Source organism: Eulemur rufifrons, chromosome 7, assembly GCF_041146395.1.
Source record: "Eulemur rufifrons isolate Redbay chromosome 7, OSU_ERuf_1, whole genome shotgun sequence".
Lineage (NCBI taxonomy): Eukaryota > Metazoa > Chordata > Mammalia > Primates > Lemuridae > Eulemur > Eulemur rufifrons.
The window spans coordinates 109,173,971-109,197,228 of NC_090989.1; the positions used below are offsets into that span (position 1 = coordinate 109,173,971).

Consider the following 23,258-nt stretch of genomic DNA (forward strand, 5'->3'; position numbering starts at 1 on the left):
AGTGCACTTTGTATTCTCTCTTTAAATAATGTAGTATGGGTAAAAGCAGTCTGCAACCTGGAAAGCATTACGTGTGTAAGACACTCTTATTCTTTGTACATTTTACTGCTTTGCTGAATATATCTTTTCTGGTAGCCTTATTTGTAATACATATAATTACTTTTCCTGTTCTTTTACTTCATTGTTCTTTTACATTCTCATCTTTGCATTGTCTCATAATATGAGCAATTATCAGGCAATCTACACATAAGATCTTTCAGAAATGAAGCCACATACATTTTTATTATGACTCAATTATTAAAGGATTATGGCTTATATAGTATGTTCTAAATTTGGGCTGAGAATGCTAATGTAAGTACAAAATGATTTCCTTTAGTCTATTTCCTTTAGTCTTATTCTCTTTGAAACATTTTTTGCTACAAATTTAATGTTATAAGTTTTATAAGTATAAAAAGAAATAAAAATCCTATATATATCAATGACTTGGCTGAATTCTGTATAAGACAAAATCCTCATTGTATCCTTTTAAGAAAATTTTGAGTTATCAGTAATGTGGTCTGATGCCAAGAAGTCATCTTATTAATCTTTTATTGCCTTTTATTTTCTGCAGCAAGGTCATGTTTCTCCATCCAAGAATTAATATGGAGGCACTAGATTTGGATGGAAAGTTCACTTTTCTAGATCAAGACTTAATTTTTTTTCCCTCGAAATCCTCATTACAAATAAAAACTGTGAAAAATTCAATATTTTTCTTTTTGAGGGACTCAAATTCTCTTTTGGCTATACGTACATTTGTAATTACACTATAGTTAATGAGTGTGTTCCAACAAAATGTGCTTTGAAAGTAAGTAAATTGAAATTATACAAAATAAGGAAAAGTTGAAAGGCTTCCTAGTTACTCAAAGAACTGAAGTTGCTTAGTGTGCCAAACTAAATTCAGATAGTGAATGAATGAAATAATTAAATAATATTTACCTAGGTAACATTCCACTTACTAATGGCATTTTTAAAATACTAGGCAAAAGTGTAGTCATTGAAAAACATTATTGGAAATAAAAGTAACTTTTAAGTCAATGAGTGTGATGTAAGTCTAAGTTTTGCATTTTAGTCACCTATCTTATCACACTCTAGTAAAGATAGGAAGTGGCGTGCACTTTCCCTTGAATTTATTAGTTTTATGAGTATAAAAATGAACATCCCAGATAAGATTATTTTGTGGCTTGAATATTTTTTCTTTTGAGAATAGATTATGAATATTTTACTTTCAAAGATTTCTATTTATTCTACTTCTTTGTTAAATGTAATTTAAAAACAATTTTGGAGGACAGGATTTCAAATAGTATCCTTTTTTTTTTTTTTGGAGACAGAGTCTTACTCTGTCACCAGGTAAAGTGCAGTGGCGTTCACCATAGCTCACTACAACCTCAAACTCCTGGGCTCGAGCTATCTTCCTGCCTCAGCCTCCTGAGTAGCTGGGACTACAGGCGTGCCATGATGCCCTGTTAATTTTTCTATTTTTAATAGAGACAGGGTCTTGCTCTTGCTCAGGCTGGTCTCAAACTCCTGAGCTCAAGGGATCCCCCTAGCCTTGGCCTCTGAGAGTGCTAGGATTACAGGTGTGAGCCACTGTGCCCGGTCTCAAATGGTATCTCTTTTACCATTACCTCTCTTTCCTTGATTTTAAATGAAGAAGTGATTTTTAGGGAAGAGTATCAGTGGCTCACATTCCGTTAGTACATTTTTGCACCATTTGGGGCACATGTGAATTGGCTCACTAAACCCATTAACTCCGATTCTTGGATCTTTTCCTGGATAAAACTCCCATAGAAAGTAGCAAAAATTATTCATTAGGTTCCAAAGGCAGAATTTACTTGATTTTTTAAAAAAGGATAATTTGGAGACTTCAGAGTAGTCCAGATAGTAGGTTATTACTAAATGTGGACAGTGGTGACAAAGCTATCTCGTTACTAAAAGGGCTTAAATTTATTCCCCAAATAAGAAAATGTGTAGAACCTTTGTGAAACAGCCCAGTTACAAAGAACATTTTAAGCTTTTCTGTTAGTATTAGTCTTTTAGTATTTATATATAAGACTAGTTGACATTGAGCAAGTTGGATGTATTGGTTATTGTTACACAATGTGTTTTACAATATTAACTTTAGTATTTTAATTATTAACTCATCAATGTTTAGTTTTTATAACTTTGACTTTTTTTCTTCTGATTTGGTACAGTTTAAATATATTCATATGAATTCAGCAAACCACATGCCCCCACCTTCTCTCTTCCAGTGGCCAGAAATCTAGGTCAGAAATGAGGAGCTGACCACACCCATCTATGGGACAGCAGGATGGTGAGCACCCACCGGGAACACATATAGACCGAGCACAGCTGCAAAACTGAAACATTTAATGCTTCTAACTAATGGTATTTCTTTTCTTTTCTTTTTTTTGGCTATGGATGGGGAAAATGGGAAGCTATGTGATAAATAATATTAGTTATTTTTTAAAGAAAAGGACCTGGCCAACTATTAGCTATCAATTTTCTAGGAGACTGACTTGTTTTTGTGTTTCGTTCTTCACAAAATATTTACAGCATTACATATTTATTTTATTTGGTCTCTGAAAGACTGAATCTGAAAGTGCAAAACAATAATTTCCAGTTTTAAAAGTTATTGGGTCTACACATTTATGCATTTAGGTAAGCCAAATATCTTTGTCATTGTCTAAGTGGAACACTTTTTTTTTCCCCTGTGTAACTCAAATGCTTTAAATTTTATGCTTGGTCTTTTAGATCACTGGTCCCAGCTTCTGGCAGCCAGATGTCTCATAAATTAGCAAAATATTATTTGAAGGATTCAAATCTGTTTATTTAAAAAATTTATGCATTGATGTGTGATATTTGTAAATATGAATGGTTATAAAACTTATATTATTTAACTGCTCATGTGATTATATCTTGATGGTTCAATAAGATTGTTAGTTTTTTGATGTCAGGGATTCTTAAATTTCTTTGCATTATTCCCTATATCTAGTAGAGAGTCATTATTTGTTCATTGATTGATTTACTTCCATGCCTCACCTGATCAAACAGTGAAATAAGCAATTTTTAGGATGTCAAGACGAAACCCGATACCAACCAAATGTGGCAAATTTCTAATGACAGCTTCTATACTCTGCCTGTGTCAATCCAGCTCAAGGCATCTTGACAAAACCGACTCTGACAAAGAATAGACATGTGATCAAGGAACTTTGTTGATTATCCCAAATGTATCTGAAGTCATCATGTGAGTCAGTCTTACGGTAAAGCCAGAGGAAATGGAACTATTATCATTTTGAGAATTAATGAATACATCACATGTGGGAAACCATTTCTTGCATTAAGATCAAATTTCTTTTAGCCAATTTATCCAGCCAACTCCGGATTCCTTATAAATCTGTACTAAGTTTTTTACTTCTACTATCAAAAATCAATAAAGGAAATTTTAGAAATTGTTCTTATAATGTTTTTCTCAGGATTAGAATTTTTAAAATCTCAGGAGTGAAATGCCATATCTACTATCTACTACCATGGCTACTTACCAACTCATCATTGTTTTCAGGGAGTTTGTAATCATAGGAGTAGGGGTAGAGCAGCAACTGGGAGTATGAGTGGATTGTCAAGTACGCCTTGATGGAAGAGAGGTGGCCGCGGATGAAATCAGCCAGGGCCTTGGTCTCTTTTTCAGACTCTGCGGCAGATCCACAGTAAGTTTCAGCACAGGGGCTCCGAGAGGCTCCAGTTTCTGGAAAAACATATGTTGCTGTTAATGGCAAGGATCACCTACTGAAGCTTTCATAGGGGAAGTTTCAAACGTTCAAATTAGGGAGTTAAGAAGAAGTGGTTTTCACAGGAGTCCTTATAATCATCCTCAATTAAGTATATAGTATATAGTATGTATACGTTTTGTCATAGAATGGTATGTTTTCAAGGTAACATGATAAAAAGTTGCATGTGAAATCATCAATGCATCCCTGTGTAGTATTACACAATGCGATCAAGATAGAGTAAGAAAATTTACTAAGTAGGGGACAAACTAATAACCATGAAAAAATTCTATATTACTGTGATCATTCTTAATTGCATCACAATTTTATTTAAATAATTATTCACTTAATGGCTGTTTCACCCTCTAGACCGTACATTCCACGAGGGGTAGGGTTATGTCTGGTTTATTCAGTCTTATGTTTTCAGCATCTAGCACAGCTGGGAACAGAACAGAGTGCTCAATACATTTTTTGTCAAATGAATTAAGAAACTGTTTATTGTCTGTGCTTTTAGAAAGTTAGAACTGCAAAATATAAGATTTTACAATTTTTCTTGTTTTCTTGTTTAGACACTGTTGTGTTTTCTTATGTTATTTTTTCTCTTATGTTTTTCAGCTGATACATGCAAAATGGTCAGCCAGATACTCACCGCACCAGCCAGCATTAAAATTTCTGTTGGGGTCTGTGCCGTAGCAGCTAGATCCAGCATTGGTGGAGCGGGTCTTTCTCCACATTCGGTTCTGAAAGTGGATTATATAGTTAGGACAAATATAATAGAATGTGGTTGGTTTTAATTTTATCAGCCTCTCTCACCTTGGTCCAGGTGTAGACGTAGCCATCAATATTGAGTACAGGCAGGATATAAAAGTCTAACTTCTCAAGAAGCTCTGTTATTTGGGTCTCCTGTCCATAGGTACGAACAGCCTGTATGTGAATTATGAAGCAGAATTTCATGGAAAAATGGAATGCATAATGCTGTTAAAATTTACATAGACTGATGAGTGTTGACTTTGGTAATGAAAGCAGTATCCCCTACTGAGGTGGACAATATTAATATTTAACAAGCAATCAGTAAATTACTTATGATATTTTTGTTTAAAATTGTTATGTCTAATTCTTCTCTGCTTCTAGGATACTTCTATTTCATCCATAGATAGCTCACATATTATACTTATTACTTTTTATTTTAACTTTTTACTTTAAAGATGAATAAAGATTTAATAATATTAGAGACTTTTAGGAACATATATACTCACCTCCTTTGTTATAACAACTGCAATAACTTTTTCTCAAAGTTAGTAGAATGTAAGTGTAAGACCTGGTCCTAGCAAATAAGAAATGTCTATGGATAGCTATGCATGTTCCTAATAATGTCATCTAAAATTTTTATTTATTTTCTATGAAACCTCCTGCAGATGATCTCACTAGAGGCAGGGTCCAACATGGAAGAATAATGAGAATGCCTCCCATTTTTAAGGGAGCTCACACTAATGGATTTTGGGAGGCTCTCACCAATCCTCCGAGCTGCACATGACAGGAATCTCCTTCTTCATTGTCTTTCTTCAGAAGGGAATCCCATTACGGGACAAGTTCTCCCTGTTAAATAATATGTGCACTTATCTCTTATCTATGAAAGAAGAACATCATGTCCACCAAATATGTTCTCTTAGGCACAATCCCTCTGCTCCAGCATCATATTAAACTTAAATTCAACCCTTCCCTAGGCTTGATTATTTTATTTATTTATTCATTTTAATAAACTTTAAAATATATCAGGCTTCTGTATGTGAACAGTTTTTATGTACTCTTTGTGACTCTATACATACATATTCATTGCAATAATACCCAATAAAGCTTGTGCTTTATAGTTGGCGGAGCTATAGTACCATGTTCTTTTAATGGTCTACAGATTGGAAGTAATGATAAAATCCAATTCTAAAATCTAATTTTCTCGTTCTGAAGTGCAATTGGTGAACTATCTAGTGAAATTAAGTAATGCCAGTTGGATATATAACATGTCTAGAAATGAATCCCATATAACAAATATATACAGAAGTGCTTCACAAACAAAAAATTATATTGTGTATAATAATCTTATTTTTTAAAACAGTTTATTGTTTTATTTTTTTTTCCGAGATGGGATCTCACTATGTTGTCCAGTCCAATCTTAACTCCTGGGGTCAAGTGATCTTCTCCCCTTAACCTCCTAAGTAGCGAGAACTATAGACTTTGATGTTATTAACTTTTAATTTCAAAATAATTTTAGACTTACATATAGACAAGTTCCAAATCGTACAGGAAGTTCCCATATACCCTTCATCCAACTTCCCCTAATGTTACCATCTTACATAACCATGCAACTATGATCAAAGTGAAGAAATTTAACATGGGTATAATAAACTGAACTATAAGTTTTATTCTTATTTCCCAAGTTTTTCCAGTAGTGTCCTTTTTCTCTTCTAGGTTCCAATCTAGGATGCTACATCATTGCCTTTGCTTGTCATGTCTCCTTAGTCCCTCCCTGTCTGTGACAGTTTCTCAGTCTTTCTCTGCCTTTTATAACTGACACTGTTGAAAAGTCCTGGTTGGTTTGTTTTGTAGAATGTCTCTCAATTTGAGCTTGTCTTATTTTTTAAATTATTAATAATTTTTTTATGACTAGAGTGAGGTTGTGGATTTGGGGGAAAAATATCACAAAGATGATGTGTCTTTTCTGTGCATAATATCAGGGGGTACATGATATTGCTATGTTTTATTTACTACTGGTGATTTTAACCTTGATCACTTGGTGAAGGTAGTTTCTGCTAGGTTTCTCCGCTGAAAATTTTCCCTTTGTAATTAATACATTTTTTGGGGGAGGGGGGAAATACTTCGAGACTCTGTAAATATCATCTTTCTCCTTAAACTTTTATCCACTAATCTTGCAACCACTTATGCACTTTTCTGAAATGATTATTACTGTGGTAGTCTAATGGTGATTTTATATTTTTCTTATTCTTTGTACATATATTAGTTTATCTCCCTTTTATTTATTTAATGAATCATCTATTTATATCAGTATGGACTCATGAATCTTTAACAACTTTAGTTTTTAAAGGGCTTGCACATATATCCTATCATTAGAATTATAAGGAATGAAAACCAGTATCATTTAGAGTAGGGACTATTATGTACTGTTTTCTTTTATTTTGAGGTATACAGTGATTATTATCCAGCAGATAATGATTAATTTGGTGGTATATCCATAACCATTAGCTTTTAAATGATCAATACACTATACTAGCTGTTGGCCTCTCCATCAAAGGTAGCAGAGAAAGTTCAGATGAGTGAAATTCAAATAAATACAATTTTCTAACTGTGTTAAAATCTTGCCTTATAAAGGCCTATTGGTGAAAGTTAAAACTAGTTTCCAAAAATGAGAACTTGGAATTATTGATATTTTTTTCCTGTGTTATTATTCTCTTATTATAGCTAGGTTATAAGGAACTAATTTGTACCCCCATAATATGCTGAGATAAAAATAAATAAATAAATAAATAAAAAGAAAATGGGGAAAAAATACTTTCTACTTTTTGCCAAAAATCACTCTGCTTACTGACCTCTCTTACAAACCACTGGCAAAATGCAGGAGAAATCCACTCTCTGGCATGGAAACCACAGTCCATGAAAATGGCAGACTTGTTTGATCCAGCTTTGCCAACCTATTGCAAACAAAAGGAAAAGGGAAATCATGATTCATCATATGGCATTCAGGGGTTAACCTTCACTACCAGTCTGGTCTCTGGACTCAACAGGTGAAACCTGACAGCAGCAAGACATATATCCCATGATTAAATTAAAACATAATACTAGCACAGTATGTTCTTGCCTCTAGACATATAATGTTTGAGCTGAAAGCTTACATAGCTGTTTATTATTTTTATTAAGCTTGACAAGCTCATATTTTCAGAGGATGCTTGATTACCCTGTTTAATTGTACTCACGTGGAGGTTGTTTTCAGCTGCTGTTATTAGGTGACATGACCAAGACAACTGGATGAGTAATTATTCTAGAAGTAATCATGTTTGTTTCTAATCTTGTAAGAATTTTTCCTTCTCTCCCACTTATTCCTTGTCTTTTTATTTCCTTCATTAGAATTACATGACGAAAATGGTATTAGAAGATGACAGAAACAAATTGTTGATACGGTTTGTAATGTTGTCTGATAGATGTGAAGTTTATGAACCTCTTTAGCAAATGGATTTGCCAACAACAGCTGGGAAAGAAGAATTTCATCAAGGTAGATGATCATTTACATTGCTTACAGGAATGTGGTTAAATTTATAGGACTTCTCTTATTTTATTGCATTTTTCCTTTTGAATAAATCAAAATAATGATTTAAAAATCCACATATGATAAAAGAAGCTGGGGAATCTGATTCCCTGGGGGATGTAGGCAGGAAAAGAGTTATAACAATGTTTGGGATAAGCATGTCTGTGAAACAAATGTTAATGTGTTAGAATTCATTGATTTAAAGCCCTCAGACTTGGCAAGGTCATGGCTAAAAATGATTACCTTGAGGAGGTACAGATTGCGTCCCTCAAATGTAGTTCCGATAACACTGCGAGAGATGAGGTCTGGATTCTCTGTGGTGACTTGTTGAGTCCAAGCCTCTATCTATCAAATGGAATCATTTGTAGATGAAAGTGGCATTCTTGGTTCAATCCCAAAGCAGTATCGGTCTAAATCATGTGCGTGGCATACCGTGTCCCAGTTGTTGTACTTCTCGTAACTGTGTCCCGTCGCACGAACCCGGCTGTCAAACTGAGCCTCCAGCACATTCCTCAGGTTGCTTATCAGTACCCTGCAATGAATCAGAGTGGGTGCGCCTATGAACACACGTGTATTTTCATCGTGCTCCTATGAACATACATGTACTTATATGTGTTCATAAGTGAACACACATAAAACCCCAGAGCCACTGACTTAGTAGATGGCACAATGCTTTCCCCACAGATCTGCGTTCTCTGATTGTTCCTGATGACCTTGAACCTGAACTGCTCAAGGGAGAATCTGCCACTGATCATAAAGAGTAAGTCACTGAGAAGGATCCTGGAAAGTGCAAGCAAGGCAGGCTCTTCCTCTGCCCAAACTTCACATATTTGAGTGTCCTTAGACCCTAAACTCTGGTATCTGGGGCATCTTGAGTTGGAACCTTGGGCTTCCACACAGCAGTCTGTACTTGAGGCCTGTCTATGGTCTTTCTTCCTCAGGACTTTTCTGAATTTAGCACTAAAAGCCTTGTGTTCCAGGAAGCTAATCAGTTCCAGGTAAATGGGAAGAGTTGGTCATCTGAGTATATGGGAAGAGTTTCTCTAGGTTTTGAGAAAAATATCTTGATGGCTGGACATTCAGAAGTATTAACAAGCTAAAGATTTATTAGGCAAAAAATACTGTGTTTAAAGAACTATTAATAGTCTCTATTTGCCTGTCTTTTGGGTGGTTTAAGTAATCTAATTAATAATGGTTCTGTAGCAGGGTAATATGAAAATCGGTAACAGATCTCTTGAGGCATACTTATTTCCATACGTGAGTTGTTCAGGTGAAAGTTTCTATTATAAGAGGCAAGTCTGAAGGTGCAGGTGTGTGTGACTTCATTTCTGTTTGCCGCTTTGAGTAGAGCGTGTGTTTGGAAGAAACAAAATGTTATGAGTGGAATGTCCTTGATTACAGCACTGTGAATATTACACACAGAGGCCACTTTGCAGAAATTTCTATTATTCATAGTTAAGCCTTGAAATGGTTTTATCTGACACACAGAGAATTGCAGGCACACATCAAAAGTCTGCTTCTCCTCCAGCTGCCCCAAGGACTTTCTGATGAAGTATGTCAGGGACATCCTATGAACCTTCCTTCTGGTTGCTCCTTTATTTCGTAAACTTGGGTGTGAACTGTTGTCCGTTCATGGAAAATGCAATAAATTAATGCTAGATGGTATTTGCTTCCTAGCAAAAGGCAAACACTGTCTTAAGGCCTTAATTATCTTAAGGTAGTATTTTAAAAAATGAAAAAGGAGCAGATTTTAGAATTTATTCTGTGGAAAAAAAATTCCCCTTGAGGAGCCATCAATACTTTGTTAGTGTATAAGTTTTCTATGGTTGTTCTAAGTTACCACAGACTTAGTGGTTTAACAATGTGAATTTATTGTTGTACAGTTCTGTAGGTTAGAAGCCAACACAGGTCTCACTGGGCTGAAAACAAGGGAAGTTCTAGGGGAGAATCTGATTCCTCCCCCTTTCCAGTTCCCAGACGCCACCTGCGTTCCTTGGCTGTGGCCCCTTGCTCCACTTTCAAGGCCAGTAACAGTAAACTGAGTCCTCACATCCAATCACCCTGACTTCTTCTGCTTTCCTCTTCCACTTTTAAGGTCTCTTGTGCCAAGGACATTTCACCTATCTGGACAATTCAGGATAATCTACCTATTTTAAAGTCAGCTGATTAGAAGGCTTAATTCCATTTATAACCTTAATTCCTCTTCACAATGCAACACAACATATTCAGATATTCTGAGGACATTTCTAGGGGACCATAAGTCTGCCTGCTACAGTTAGGAACAATGATTGTAGTAAGTGCTATAATTATATTCACCACTCAAATGAGATTATTAGGGAATAAGGTGGTAGGAGAAGGAATCCTGAATTAGGAATCAAAAGATCAAGGTCATAGTTTTGCCTAACTCAAAAATTGGCTTTAGTAAAGTCATTTAATCCCTGGGCTTTAATTTCATAAGTTTTAGAATGGGATCATTTGATTAGTGGATATTCAATGTCCCTTTCAATTCTAAAATGCAATGACTTGGCTCAAATCAATAGGTCTTGGTCATTTGCATAGATGTCTTCCTAGGTTTATGAAAAAATATAATATTTTGCCAGTTACCACCTTCATAAACTCCAGAAAAACATAGAGGATACTAAAGTCTAAAACAGAGCTAGTTCAGGAAAATGATTTTCAAGAAGAACTGAAAACTAAACACAGACAAACAGAAATAAAACAAAACAAGCAAAACAAAAACCTGGAAACTTAAAAAATAATCAACTGGCAGAAACCTTTAAGAAGAAAACTAGGTTCCAATATCAATTTGAAAGAACAAATCTTGCCTAAAAAGGATAAACTTCTCTGAATGAAAAAAAAATCCAAGAGGAAATGGCGAGAGACATCCTCTTTCACTTCCACAACCAGCTCTAGCTGGAGCGGCCGCAAAGCTGGCTGAGCATATTGCTTTCCTTTCACCTGCACCCAACCCTCCAGTTCAAATTATTTAGGAGAATCATCAGCTGTGAAATGGGGATAAGGTAGACAAACAAACAAAAAGCCACCCCAAATTATTTAGGAAAAACGGTGACTATGTGGGGGCTAGTGTTTTATTTGATACTAGGAAGAGACTTTCTGTTGGAGTTATTTCTGTGTTCAATATTAAACATTTTCATCAATAAGCAGGACAAAGAAGCATAAAAAAACCAGTTAGTTGAATTTAAGATGACACCCAAGGGTAAAAGTATTCTCTAGTAACTTGCAAAAGAGTGTGAAAATGAGGTTGAAGGGTGTTGCTGAGTTTTGCCTGAAGGCGGAGGATTGACCTCAAATGATCCTTCCCAGCCTTATGACTATTTGATTTAGGACAAAGCACTACTTTAGCTATATTACAAAATATTATTACTAAGTAATGAGCTTCTATTCTAGAAGATTAAAACAATGTCTCTTAATATAATAGGGACTGTATTACAGCTCCGAAACAGAGAGGTATGTACACTATTTTATACTTTTATATGTTCCTTTTATAGTGCCTTCCAACTTCTTCTCCTTTTTATTTTTTTAAACACAGAAGCAAATTAGACAACTGGGACTCCCCCAAAAGCAGAGAACATGATATGTGAGAAGGAAAGAGAGACATGACTGCATTTTATCCCCCTTTCTGATTCCTGAAAAATGGAGTGTCTGATCAGTGCCTGGACTTTGTGGCTATTGTTATTGAAGAACGTTACTATGTGACCATTGCTATCCAAGGACACTTCCCTTCCCAGTATTAGAAAGCACACATAAAAAAAGGACCTCTCCTGTATGTCTCTGAAATATGCAGAAAAATAATATAGACATTAGCAACCATCAATCTCTCCCTGGATCGGACAGGGCAAAGACAGCCTTCCTGCAATTTGTAGGAAGGGATTCTATGGAGGGCTGCCCACCCAACAGTTCGGTCATTTTAGCTTCAGAACCGTAAATTGGAGACTTACGCCATCCAATTCCTAGTCTTTCTGTAACTAGAGTGCAACTTTGGCATTTAAAACTACAGTTATTTTTCTTTTTGAACACATTTTGAATTTTTTCCCATGATAATTCAGGATCTGATTAAAGCTGCCAAATGATACAAGTCTTGCTGAAGAAGGTTAGAACTACTGAAAAAATCTGAAAAACTATTTTGGTGGAACCTGTGCAGTAGACGATTCTTGTTTTATACAAACACAACTGCAAATTCGTGCTAGCAGGAAACAATCTAAATACAAATTGGTTACCATATGAGGTAATAATGGGATGCTCAGGGACTGCCTGCAGCCCCAGCAAGGATATTGCTGGTGCCATTCTCCAGGATTTCTAGGAACTTATTATTATTTAATATTTAGAAAATTATATGCTACAAATGTGCTAAGCAATGAACAGAGAAGCAAAAATTAGCAAGCTCTTAGCCCTCAGGGGATGTCCTATGTTCTAGATGATGCAACATTCATACACAATTTTCAAGAAGTTTCCCACTAAAAAAGAAAGTGAATTTTCTATTTGATAAATGGAGATTAAAATGCAATTAAAAACCATTCCACTATTTTGTGATATGGGTAGAATTAGGACATCACTCAGGTGGCTAGGGTTAGTTTATGGTCACTGATCTTCCTTTGCTTCTTTTGAAATTTTTTAAAATTTTTGACATGGAATTATACCCAGCATTGTTTTTTTGTTTTTAAAGAATTATACAGAAATAATCAGTTTTTTGAATGTTACAGAAGGCTCTTAATGGCTAGGATTTTAAATGTCCTTCCTTGTATAATATGAAGAGCAAAATGTCATAGGCATGAATATTAATCACATTTTGAAACTTACTGGGTTATACCTTTGTTTTAAAAAGACAGTTCTTAAGGTCATATTTTGACACTTCCTTCAGGCAGAAGCAGATAGCTATGTGAGGCAAGATAATGGGGTTAAACATAACAGTTTCTGCTGATTTTTAAAAATGTATAATCTCCCTGTTTGTACAATAGTAAACCATAGCAGCATTCTCAGCAAAAGTAATACCAGTTGTAATTTATTTACATATTGTTTTATTTCATTTTCACAACAGCCCTTTGAGAGAGGCATTATATCTTCATAATATGGATAGGAAAACTGAAGCTCAGAAAGGTTAAGCAAATCATCCAAGGTCACAGAGCCAGGAAGGTGCAGTGCCAGGATGGAATCCAGCTTATGTTTTCTCAAAGTATTCACTTGTTGCACTATGCTATACCACTTCTCCTGATGGAGGTAAGAATTTTGTAAGTGACAATTCTGACAATTCTGACATCTTCACTGGCACAAATAGTGTTCTTCTCTATATATATATATATATATATATATATATATATTTGACATTAAGCCTAGAGATTTATCTTCTACATTTTTAAGATGTGAAAAACAAAAGAAAATTTCTAATGTTACAATTATGTAGATCACATTTCCTCAAAACATAATGAAGACTTGAGCTTGTGGTGGGGGATTGTTGGGTAAACATGAATGTTTAGGACTGGGGCCCAAGACTTTCTCTTTGCTCCTCCCTGATCCACTCCCTGGAGGAAGAGCTCTGCTTTGTACTAAAGACCTTATTTCTTCCTTCCCTCTCATGCAAATGCCTCCAGGTCAGCACTGTTTTTTCTACTTGTAAGCCTTAACATATGGTCTGTTCTTTGCCTAAAGTATGGTTTTTCCTTGTCTTTGGCTAATACCTATTCATCTTTTAGTTCTCTGCTGAAGCCTCATTTCTTAGGACAGCCCTCTCACTCCTAGACTTGGTATATCCCCCTCAGTCTCTAGCTCTTTACTCTTCTTAACATTTATTATACACTATTGCAATTCCTCATTTAAAGTCTGTCTTCTGCTAAGGGCAGTGAGGCCATATCTATCCTTTTCAGTACTTGATACACATAGGCACTCAACATAGATTTGTTAGGTCCACAAATGGACAACTGCCTCTACTTAGGAAGACATTCTCATCTTGAAAGGCCTAGGTGGATCAGTGTGGTGTTTGGGGGGAGGAGATATGGGGTGATCAGCTTAGCCAACTCTATTCTAGGCCTTTGGGGAACCCCTTTACTTTCTTTGGTTCCTTCTTTCCGTGCCTTCTCCAACCATTAGAGACAGTGGTGAGACTTTAGAGAATAAAAGGACAGGGTGTTATTCAGACTGACTCTAGTCTTGTCTTTAAGCTAAAGGAGCATAAAGAGCCCTCACAGCTCACAACAGGTTTGGCTGATCACCTGGAAAGAAGACTTGGTAAGATTTGGGGCTAAAACTGTGTCCAGCTGATAATAAAGTGTCCTTTGATTTGGCTTTTACTCCATATATTGCTTGTAAAACAGTAGCAAGTCAGATATGTGGTTGAAGATTTGGGGTTCAAGAGTCAAAACCATTTTCATTAGAGAAATTGCTAAACACAAAATCTACCAGGACTGAAGTCTTAAGATTTGGAATCCAGGACATTACCTATTTGTGCGGCCCCAGTGAAGGCATGGTCTTGGTGTCATTTTTACCTTCCCAGGGTTATTTAAAGACTTGGATGATGGCCGGGCGCGGTGGCTCACGCCTGTAATCCTAGCACTCTGGGAGGCCGAGGCGGGTGGATTGCTCAAGGTCAAGAGTTCGAGACCAGCCTGAGCGAGACCCCGTCTCTACTAAAAATAGAAAGACATTATATGGACACCTAAAAATCTATATAGAAAAAATTAGCCGGGCATAGTGGCGCATGCCTGTAGTCCCAGCTACTCGGGAGGCTGAGGCAGTAGGATCGCTTAAGCCCAGGAGTTTGAGGTTGCTGTGAGCTAAGCTGACGCCACGGCACTCACTCTAGCCTGGGCAACAAAGTGAGACTCTGTCTCAACAAAAAAAAAAAAAAAAAAAAGACTTGGATGAAAGCATGCATGGGAAAGAATTTTAGTAGCTATAAAACATCAACTTACTCATATTGTAGTTCATTCTGCTTTAGAACATTCTCCACAGTGGCAATATCTTCTGCTTTGACACGGAAGTCGACTGTACTGTGAGGTTTGATTTGTGTGGCAGAATCTGGTTTCCAGAAGTCGATCTGAATAAAGGGCAAGATATACTGTATTGGACACCTATAATTCAATGACTGAATTATCATCTGTGAGCACACTATTGTTCTACTTCATTGAGCTATTTTCAAAATCAAATTATCCATGAAATTTCTTAAAAATATCTCCTTTGAGTGAACAAGTCTTGGGACCAAGCAGTTAGATGTCAATAAAAATGTTTCCAAATACATACATAACCTTAATTGATTATCAATAATCATGAAAACATATGATCATTTTCCAGAATGCTAGTTAATTGCAGTATTCTATAACTGCTCTTTTCTATTTATTGATTTTCTACAGGACTTGCTTATGATTGCAGCATTTGTGGCAATGGATAAATGTGCTGAATGATGATGAATTAACTAGAGCTACAGAATTTAGTGGAGAAAAATTAAGCTTTCCCTTTTACTTTTTAATGGATTCATTTTATGAGTTTATCTTGAAACTCAGTTCTATGCAAATCACAGTAATGTGTGGAACCAGGAGCATTCCTGACCTGTAGTGGATACATCAGGAGGAGAAATGGTATCTTTCCGCAGTGGGTACACAAAATGCTCTTGGGGATCCAGTGATGTACTGACATTTTCATTTATACAGTTACTTATCAGCTATGATTGAGGACCTACCATGTGCTGGGTTCTGTGCCTGAGACTGAGAATACACTGGTAGGCAAATCAAACATGGCCTCTGTCTTCATGGGGGAGACTTTAAAAAAATTGAGCACAGAATAGCAAGATGCCATATCTGATAATTCTAATGTTTTTATTTGTGAACGTGTGGTTTTAATTATCCCTTTCCAATGGAAAAATATTAACCAGGACATACTGACTCTTGTAAGTGTCTGTTTTCCTGTTCCTTCCTTGTGCTGAATAGCAGGTTCTTTCTTTCTCCTCGTGTCTTCCCCAATCCCTGTTTGAATGTTTGTGCTGTGGTCTCCAGCTAGAAATGTGACTGGTGGTGATATTTAGGGCCACTGTTTGGAAACTTGGAAGGGAGTTTGGAAAGGCTTAAAGGTTGGGCAGCAGAAACTGATGAGGTAAGATTTTAAGATTACTCAGTTTCAGATATACTTGTGGGGAAACCATTAAGCCGTATCCTGTCCTTGTAATCTTCAAACCACTGTAGAAGTCTAGTGGGTGCTGAGTCATGAGTCAGGGCCATGGGGAAGCCAGGGCAATGGAAAGGACATTGAGATTCCATCAAAATGGATTTCAGAAGAAAAAAACTGTGAGCATGGTTGTTACAAAGGTGTTGAAAGGAGAGGATATTGATGGCAGCATAAAGATTGGCTATAGAAGGTGAACTAGTGAGTCAAGGATGAGTGGATAAAGATGAGAGGTTAAATGGTAGTGAGCAAGTATAAAAACATGCCATAATAAGGCCAGAGAAAGCAAGGGGATGGTGATAAATTCTAGCTAGCCAACATTGTTAGAAGGACACTAAAGAAAAGTACATTATAAGAAAAAGCATATTTTTGAAAGTCAGCTCTGCATTTGTGTTCCTAATAAACATCTGTCATTCCATGGTGGGGTGGAAGAGGGAGGTATGTTTTTATTACAGACAATGAGGTTTAGATTTGGCAAAGCACATGAAGTCCTCCAAGCATCTGCAGCCGACCTGACAGTGCTCCCTCCATACATAATTGCTGGGACCCTTTAGTGTGCTCAGGAGACTCCCTACTGCCAAGATCTGCATCTCTGTACCTGAGGACTCTTTTCCCTAGAACTGGAAATGGCCAGACTATTAGCTCCAGGGATACAGGAGGTACCAAGGAAATAACTTTTCTGGTTTAACCAATGACCCTAAAAAGCAGATGTTTAAATACTCCAACTATCTCACCTCTCATGCGGGATAGTTCTGGAGCATGTGGTTTGTACCCTTTCCTAGAGTAGGTTAAGCTTCAGTCCTCTGTGGTAGCTGGATTAATATGTCCCTTTTGTTGGCTGCCTTTCCTTCTCTAGATCACTCCCCACTTCTTTACTAGTGCCCCCTGCACTTCACAAATAAAACCCTTTCCCTTGAATCTTTGTCTCAGGGTCTGCTTTGGAAGAAACTATATTAAGATGCTAGCTTTCCACTCAAAGCATCAAATGCCTGTATGATATTCTTGGTGATATTTCTAATATATCCTCAAGTATATCTTGTGCCACTTCAGAATAGCCTAGTTGTTTACAAATGGTTTTATTTCTAATATTAAACTGAAAATTGTCATCTCTAACCTCCTAAGCTCTTTCCCATTAGTCCTAGCTCTGCCAAATATTAGAAGACACAGACACACACACATAGTGTTACCTTTATGATTCTGCCGTGAGAATGATGGATTCTTTTAAAGGGGGTGGAAAAATCTCATAAATATGTTTGACAAAAACTTGCAGACCAAATTTGAAGATGCTTAAAAATTTCAGTTTGACATGGATAAAATTGATCAGCAAACCTGTCAACATCCAACACTGTGAAGTGCTGCAGGTGTGATGCAGATTTTCTATGCTGGAGTCAGTTTCCAGTATAGTACCAATGCACCAAGTATGTATACAAATAATAAACTCAAGGTAATAACACAAGGAGATAAATATGGATTTCAGGAATGGCCAAGACCTTGTGAATGAGATTTATGTCTGAAATATAAAAATGAAGTGAAATATATGACAGAGGTAAGGAATTAAATTATATGTTAAGAAGTTATAAAACCGAAATTATAAAATTGTAAATGTAGGAGGCTGAGTGGCAAAGAGCAATACAGAACATTTATTGGGTAATAAAGAGATCTTTAAGTTAGATAAAAAGATATCTTTAGATAACATTGTGAGAATATCAACTTGATCAGCCAGTTGGCTAAAAACTAAAGAGTCCCTCCTAAAATATATCAGAAAACTAGCACAAAAACAAGATAAAGTAGCATATAAACCTCAAATGCTTTGGGGAATAAAATTGGCATATAAAAGAATAAAAGTCGGTGCTGGGGATCTTTGGTTCTTCACAAATTTGCACATATTTGTTTCTTTGCATTGCATTTGACTGTAAGGAGAGCATATGATAGATTCTTTATTTATCTTGATGAAATTTTCCTTTACTGTTGGAAAAGGTAGTGAGTTCTACTTGAGGCCTAATTCTGGATGTAGGAAGGAACTTACTAGTGTAGTAGGAATGATGAGAACATTGGAAGACAGTAACATGTTACTCTAGGCATAGAGAAAAATGCACCTTAAACTTGAGAAACACAGAGTTCAAGATAGTCCAGAGAAATGAGAACAGGCTTTGTGGTGAATGTCTCCAATAAAAGAACAAGCACAGCCCCAATTGCAAAGAGATAAAATGAAATCCTTACTATATAATTACAGATGAAAAACAAGAGGCGCTAGAGTACTTGTGGTCACAGATCTCTTCAATATACTTACCTTTTAAAAGGACGTGTTCAAAAGCTGGAGGAAGGACACATGGCCAAGGATGAATACAAAGACTGGATGCCCTTGTAATGATCTTATCAGGAAGGCTACAGCTCAGAATATGCACCCACAAGATTGCTAAGAAGAACTAAAATCTCTTTTTCAATCATGTTGAAAATAAAAAGAATAAAGAAGAAATATGTGTCCCACTGCTTGGAGCTAAAGCATGATGTTTATAGCTAGAAGAGAGAAAGTAGCCCTTTTTAACTCTTGTTTGGCTTCTGTCTTTTCCAGGAAGGTGTTACACTATCTATGCTTTGTTTTTTCTGTTTCTACTGAGAGATGACATCACCACCAGGATAAGTAAAGGATTTTTCACATGTTATGATTTAACTAGAAATATCTCCTTTGGAGAGAGGATATTAAGGCTGAAGATAGATGAAGAGATCAATGATTATACCAGCCATGTAATAGAATTCAAAATCCCAGACCCGATAATAGTAGTAATAGCAAACACTAATATAGTTCTTACTATTTAAGTTCTTTCTAAGTGCTTTGCCTGTATTAATTCTTTTAAATCTCACAACAATTCTATAAGGTAAAATAGCATTATCATCCTCATTGTACAAATGGGGAAGTTGAGACTCAAAGAGGTGTCCAAGGTTCAGCTAGTGAGTGGTAGGGCCAGAAACTGAATCCAGGCAGTCTGAGTCCAGATTCTTTGCTCTTGACTACCATAAAATGCTGAATTTCCGATAACTAAAAAAATACTGCAGATGTGATTGCAGAACTCTCTCAGCAATCTTGGAAGAATCAGAGCTTGAAGGGCTCGCTGTGGAGCAGAGGGGGCAAGTCTTGGATTTCACAAATGGGAAAGCAGGTGAAGCCCAGAAGCAGGAGCTCCTGGGGCCTGGCATGGATCCTGGCAAAGCTGCAGAGTAAACTGGAAGCAGATGGATTGTGAATGCTCGGAAAAGGAAGCTGTGATCTCTGGGAGCCAGCACGGTTTAAAGCAAAGTCAGGCCCAATTAACTTCATCTTAGTATTGGAAGAGACCACTAATCTGGTAGAATGCTGAATCTTGATCTTAGTAAAGCATTTGATGAAGTCTCTACATTGATGTCTTTCTTTGTAATCCAGAAAGCAGCACAGTGTAAGCTCTACAGAAAACCCCACTAACTTGGGTAGCTGAATGAATTTATCCGAGGAGAGAGTAGGTTAATGAATCACTTCAGTGCTTAACACTACACTGTATGTGACACATTGGAGATTCATCATAAACATGGATTTAATGAGTGAAACATGGAGGAGGGGTATAATTCTGTGCTGCCCTCTAGCCTTCTTAATATTTTTCTTTATCAGTGACAAAAATGAAAGTCGAGGAAGTGTGCTTATCAAACTTGCTGGTGATGCAAAGAAAATTCGAGGGAAGAATTATTTCCCTGGGTGACTGAGTTTATTTTTAAAAAGATCTAACGTGCTAAAAACAGGCTATCAAAATAAATTTTAATAGTATAAATCTATAATCCCACATTTAGCTAAAAAAATTAATCAGGCAAGCATAGAAGGAAGGATACCTTGTTTGAAGGTGATTCATGTGAGAAAACAATAATCTAATGGTTTTGATTGAACACAGATTTAATATAAGCTAAGAGTGTTCTATGACTGCCCAAGATGCTAAAAAGGATGTTAGGCCCCATTAATAAATGTCTGCTTTACAAATGAAGGCAGGCAATGGCCCTGCAGTATGTATTAATCAAAGCACACCTGGAGGCCCATTGTCAATTCTGGTAGCTACATTTTAAAAAAGAAATATAGACAGAGAGACTGAGCTGAATCCAGAAGTGACCAGATGATCAAGAGTCTGTAAACCAGTGCTAAGAGAAATGATGGAAGGCCTGGAAAAGATACATCTTAGAGGTAACACAATATTTGGCTCAGCTAAGTCCAATGGGCCAAAGTTAGAGAAGACAGCTTGCAGCTCTATATAAGGAAGAAAATGATGGGAATGATTTGTAAGGCAAGTGGGCTGTGCTGAACAGTAAGTAGTACACCTACTGTCTCTGGAAGTACTCAAACAGGTTTTATCAGGGCTAGCAACCAGGTACACTATTTTCTGAGAGGAAATTCCAGATTTGTGTGGAAGGCTGGAATAGATGACTTTATATTCTCTTTCAATTCTAAACTTCTGAGTCTATGATTATTACACTCTCTACTTTCTTCTTCCTTCCTCTACACTTTAAAAGCTAAAAAAATGACTATATATACACACACATATATAAGATGAATATTTTGTATATATTTATTCATTTTAGTTTATGTATTTATGAAGAAACAGCGTTGGCCCAAGAGGTACTACTTACTGTGTTTGTGGTCAGCAACAGCTTCCTGCCACACTATATATATAATTTAAAATGTCAGTTCTCACCTCATATACAGTGAATTTTTTTTAAGTAGCACAGAGATTTCAGTTTTTTTGAAAGCAAAAGAAAAATATGGAAATCACTCATGGCTTTTTACCTTCTTTTCACCCCTCATGTCATATCATTAAGGGGACCCAAATCAAGGTCACAAAAACCCAAGCTGTTTGATTTGGAATGAAAGAAAATCAAAGAGAACAGATGATACATGGGATGTGGAAATGAATTTGAAGTTGGACAAAAGCCCAGTTTTTCAGTAATATCCAAGTTGATCATTTTTCTCTTTTGCCTTAGAAAGAAAGTAACTGCACATTAGATGGTCTATGACCTTCATGACAGTTCCAACTCATCCAGTTGTCACGCTGTCAGCTCTTTTAAAAGTTACCATGGATTTATAATACTATAGGGCTGAAGGCAACCTAATTTAGGCGGAAAAAGAAGATATCATGGTACTAAATGTTTTCCAAGTTTTTATTTCTTGCTACCAAATGTGCTACAGTTAATATTTCCTGTCATTCTTCCTTTGATGAAATCACAGTGCAATTTAAGATTTTAAGGTAGATGTGAAGTAAATCTAAAGTATAAAATTGCTACTTACCTGGGTGGTGCTGTCCAATTCATGGATTAAGTGGATGTGATTTTCATTTTCAACATTAACACGGAACACTTTCTCGCTGAATGGTGAGATAGCAGAAGAACAGAAAATTTAAATTGGGTAATGTGTCCAAATTTGGGGGCTAACAAGGAAGAAGGACTTGCTCTTTAAGGAACTGCTTACCCTTCAAAGTGTTCCCCAGAATGATGGGCAGATGCCAGGGCCGCAGCCCCCAGAACCAGGAACACCAGCATTGTGTCGGGCTAGATCTCTGCGGTGGGTCCCACCTGCTTTTATATCAGAGTGTTCTTTGTTTTCTTCTCCTGACCACAAATAGGAATTACCATATCTTGATTAATCATTTCCTGGCATTGTTGACTTGGTAGCTGTATAAAGTCTAAGAGGATATCTGTCTCAGCACCTGTGGAAATAGAGCAAATAATCTCAAGTTCAACCTATCCAACTTGGATGCCAGACCTTGAATAGTCTGGGGGTCAGTGAGATTTAAATGAAATCTATTTTGTAGTCTTTTTTCCCCCTTTTGAATTGATAATTACATGTAATAAATTCTCTAGATTTCAGTATGAAGTTTGATGAGTTTTGGCAAATCTATATACTCATGTAATAAACATTCCAATCAAGGTATAGAACATTTCCATCAACCTAACAAGTTCCCTTGAGCACCTTTCTGGTCTATTTCTGCACTCCTGTCAGGCAACTGCTACTCTGATTTCCAGCTTTATACATTAATTTTGCCTATACTAAACTTTGTGTAAATGGGATCATATTTCCTTGTGTCTGGTTTCTTTCATTTAAGAAGTTTTGAAATTTATTAGCATTTTTGTTTATATTATTGGTTTGTTCCTTTTTATTAACAAGTGATATTCCATTGTATGAATATACCACAATTTGTTTAGCTATTTTCCTGTTGATAGATATTTATGTTGTTTTCAATTTTGTGTTATTGGTAATAAAGTTGCAATGACCCCTTTTGCACAAGTCTTTTTGTTGACAAATGTTTTCATTTGGAGGGAGGGTTAATATCTGAGTAGAATTGCTAAATAGTAATGTAAATGTAGGTTTAACGTGATGAGATTCTGCCAAATATTTTTTCTTAGTGGTTGTACTATTTTAAGCTTCCATTGGTATCCAGTTGCTCTGTGTACTTGACAACATTTTGGTATTTTTTTAGTCTTTAATTTTGGTAATTCTAGTGAGTGTGAAGTGGTATCTAATTATGGTTCTACCTTGCATTTCCCTGATGACTAAAAATGCTGAACATCTCTTCATATGTTTATTGACCATTTGTAAATCCTCTTTTGTGAAGCATCTTTTGAAGTCATTTGCCTTTTTTAAGAAATTGCTTGTTTGTCTTTTTATTCTTGTTTTGTATCAGTTCTGGATACAAGTCCCTTGTTAGAAATGTATATTGCAAATACCTCTTCCCAGTATGTAGCTTGCATTTTCATTTCCTCGATGTAATTTTTTGATGAGCAGACATTTTATATTTTGATAAAGTTCCAGTTTATCAATGGTTTTCTTTTATGATTAGTGCCTTTACGTTCTTTCTAAGAAGTCTTTGCCCGTCCCAAGTTCTCAAATATATTCACCTATGTTTTCTTATAGGAGCTTTGTAGTTTTAGGTCTTCATGTATAATATAAAGTATGGGTAAATAATTTTTTT

The 23,258-nt window shown here is 36.2% G+C and overlaps 1 protein-coding gene across 1 annotated transcript in view; it reads right to left on the reverse strand.

The window, feature by feature from the left end:
- The window catches only part of CPB1 (carboxypeptidase B1), a 35,746-nt gene extending 13,905 nt beyond the window's left edge, over window positions 1–21,841 (reverse strand). The window contains exons 1-9 of the mRNA XM_069473114.1: window positions 21,758–21,841; window positions 21,578–21,653; window positions 15,039–15,163; window positions 8,548–8,647; window positions 8,359–8,460; window positions 7,403–7,504; window positions 4,617–4,727; window positions 4,453–4,543; window positions 3,579–3,781 (exon numbers count right to left, since the gene is read on the reverse strand). Of these exons, the coding sequence (XP_069329215.1) occupies window positions 3,579–3,781; window positions 4,453–4,543; window positions 4,617–4,727; window positions 7,403–7,504; window positions 8,359–8,460; window positions 8,548–8,647; window positions 15,039–15,163; window positions 21,578–21,653; window positions 21,758–21,828 (981 nt within the window). The 5' untranslated portion in view covers window positions 21,829–21,841. The remainder of the gene's footprint in view (window positions 1–3,578; window positions 3,782–4,452; window positions 4,544–4,616; window positions 4,728–7,402; window positions 7,505–8,358; window positions 8,461–8,547; window positions 8,648–15,038; window positions 15,164–21,577; window positions 21,654–21,757) is intronic.
- Window positions 21,842–23,258: the final 1,417 nt, after the last annotated feature.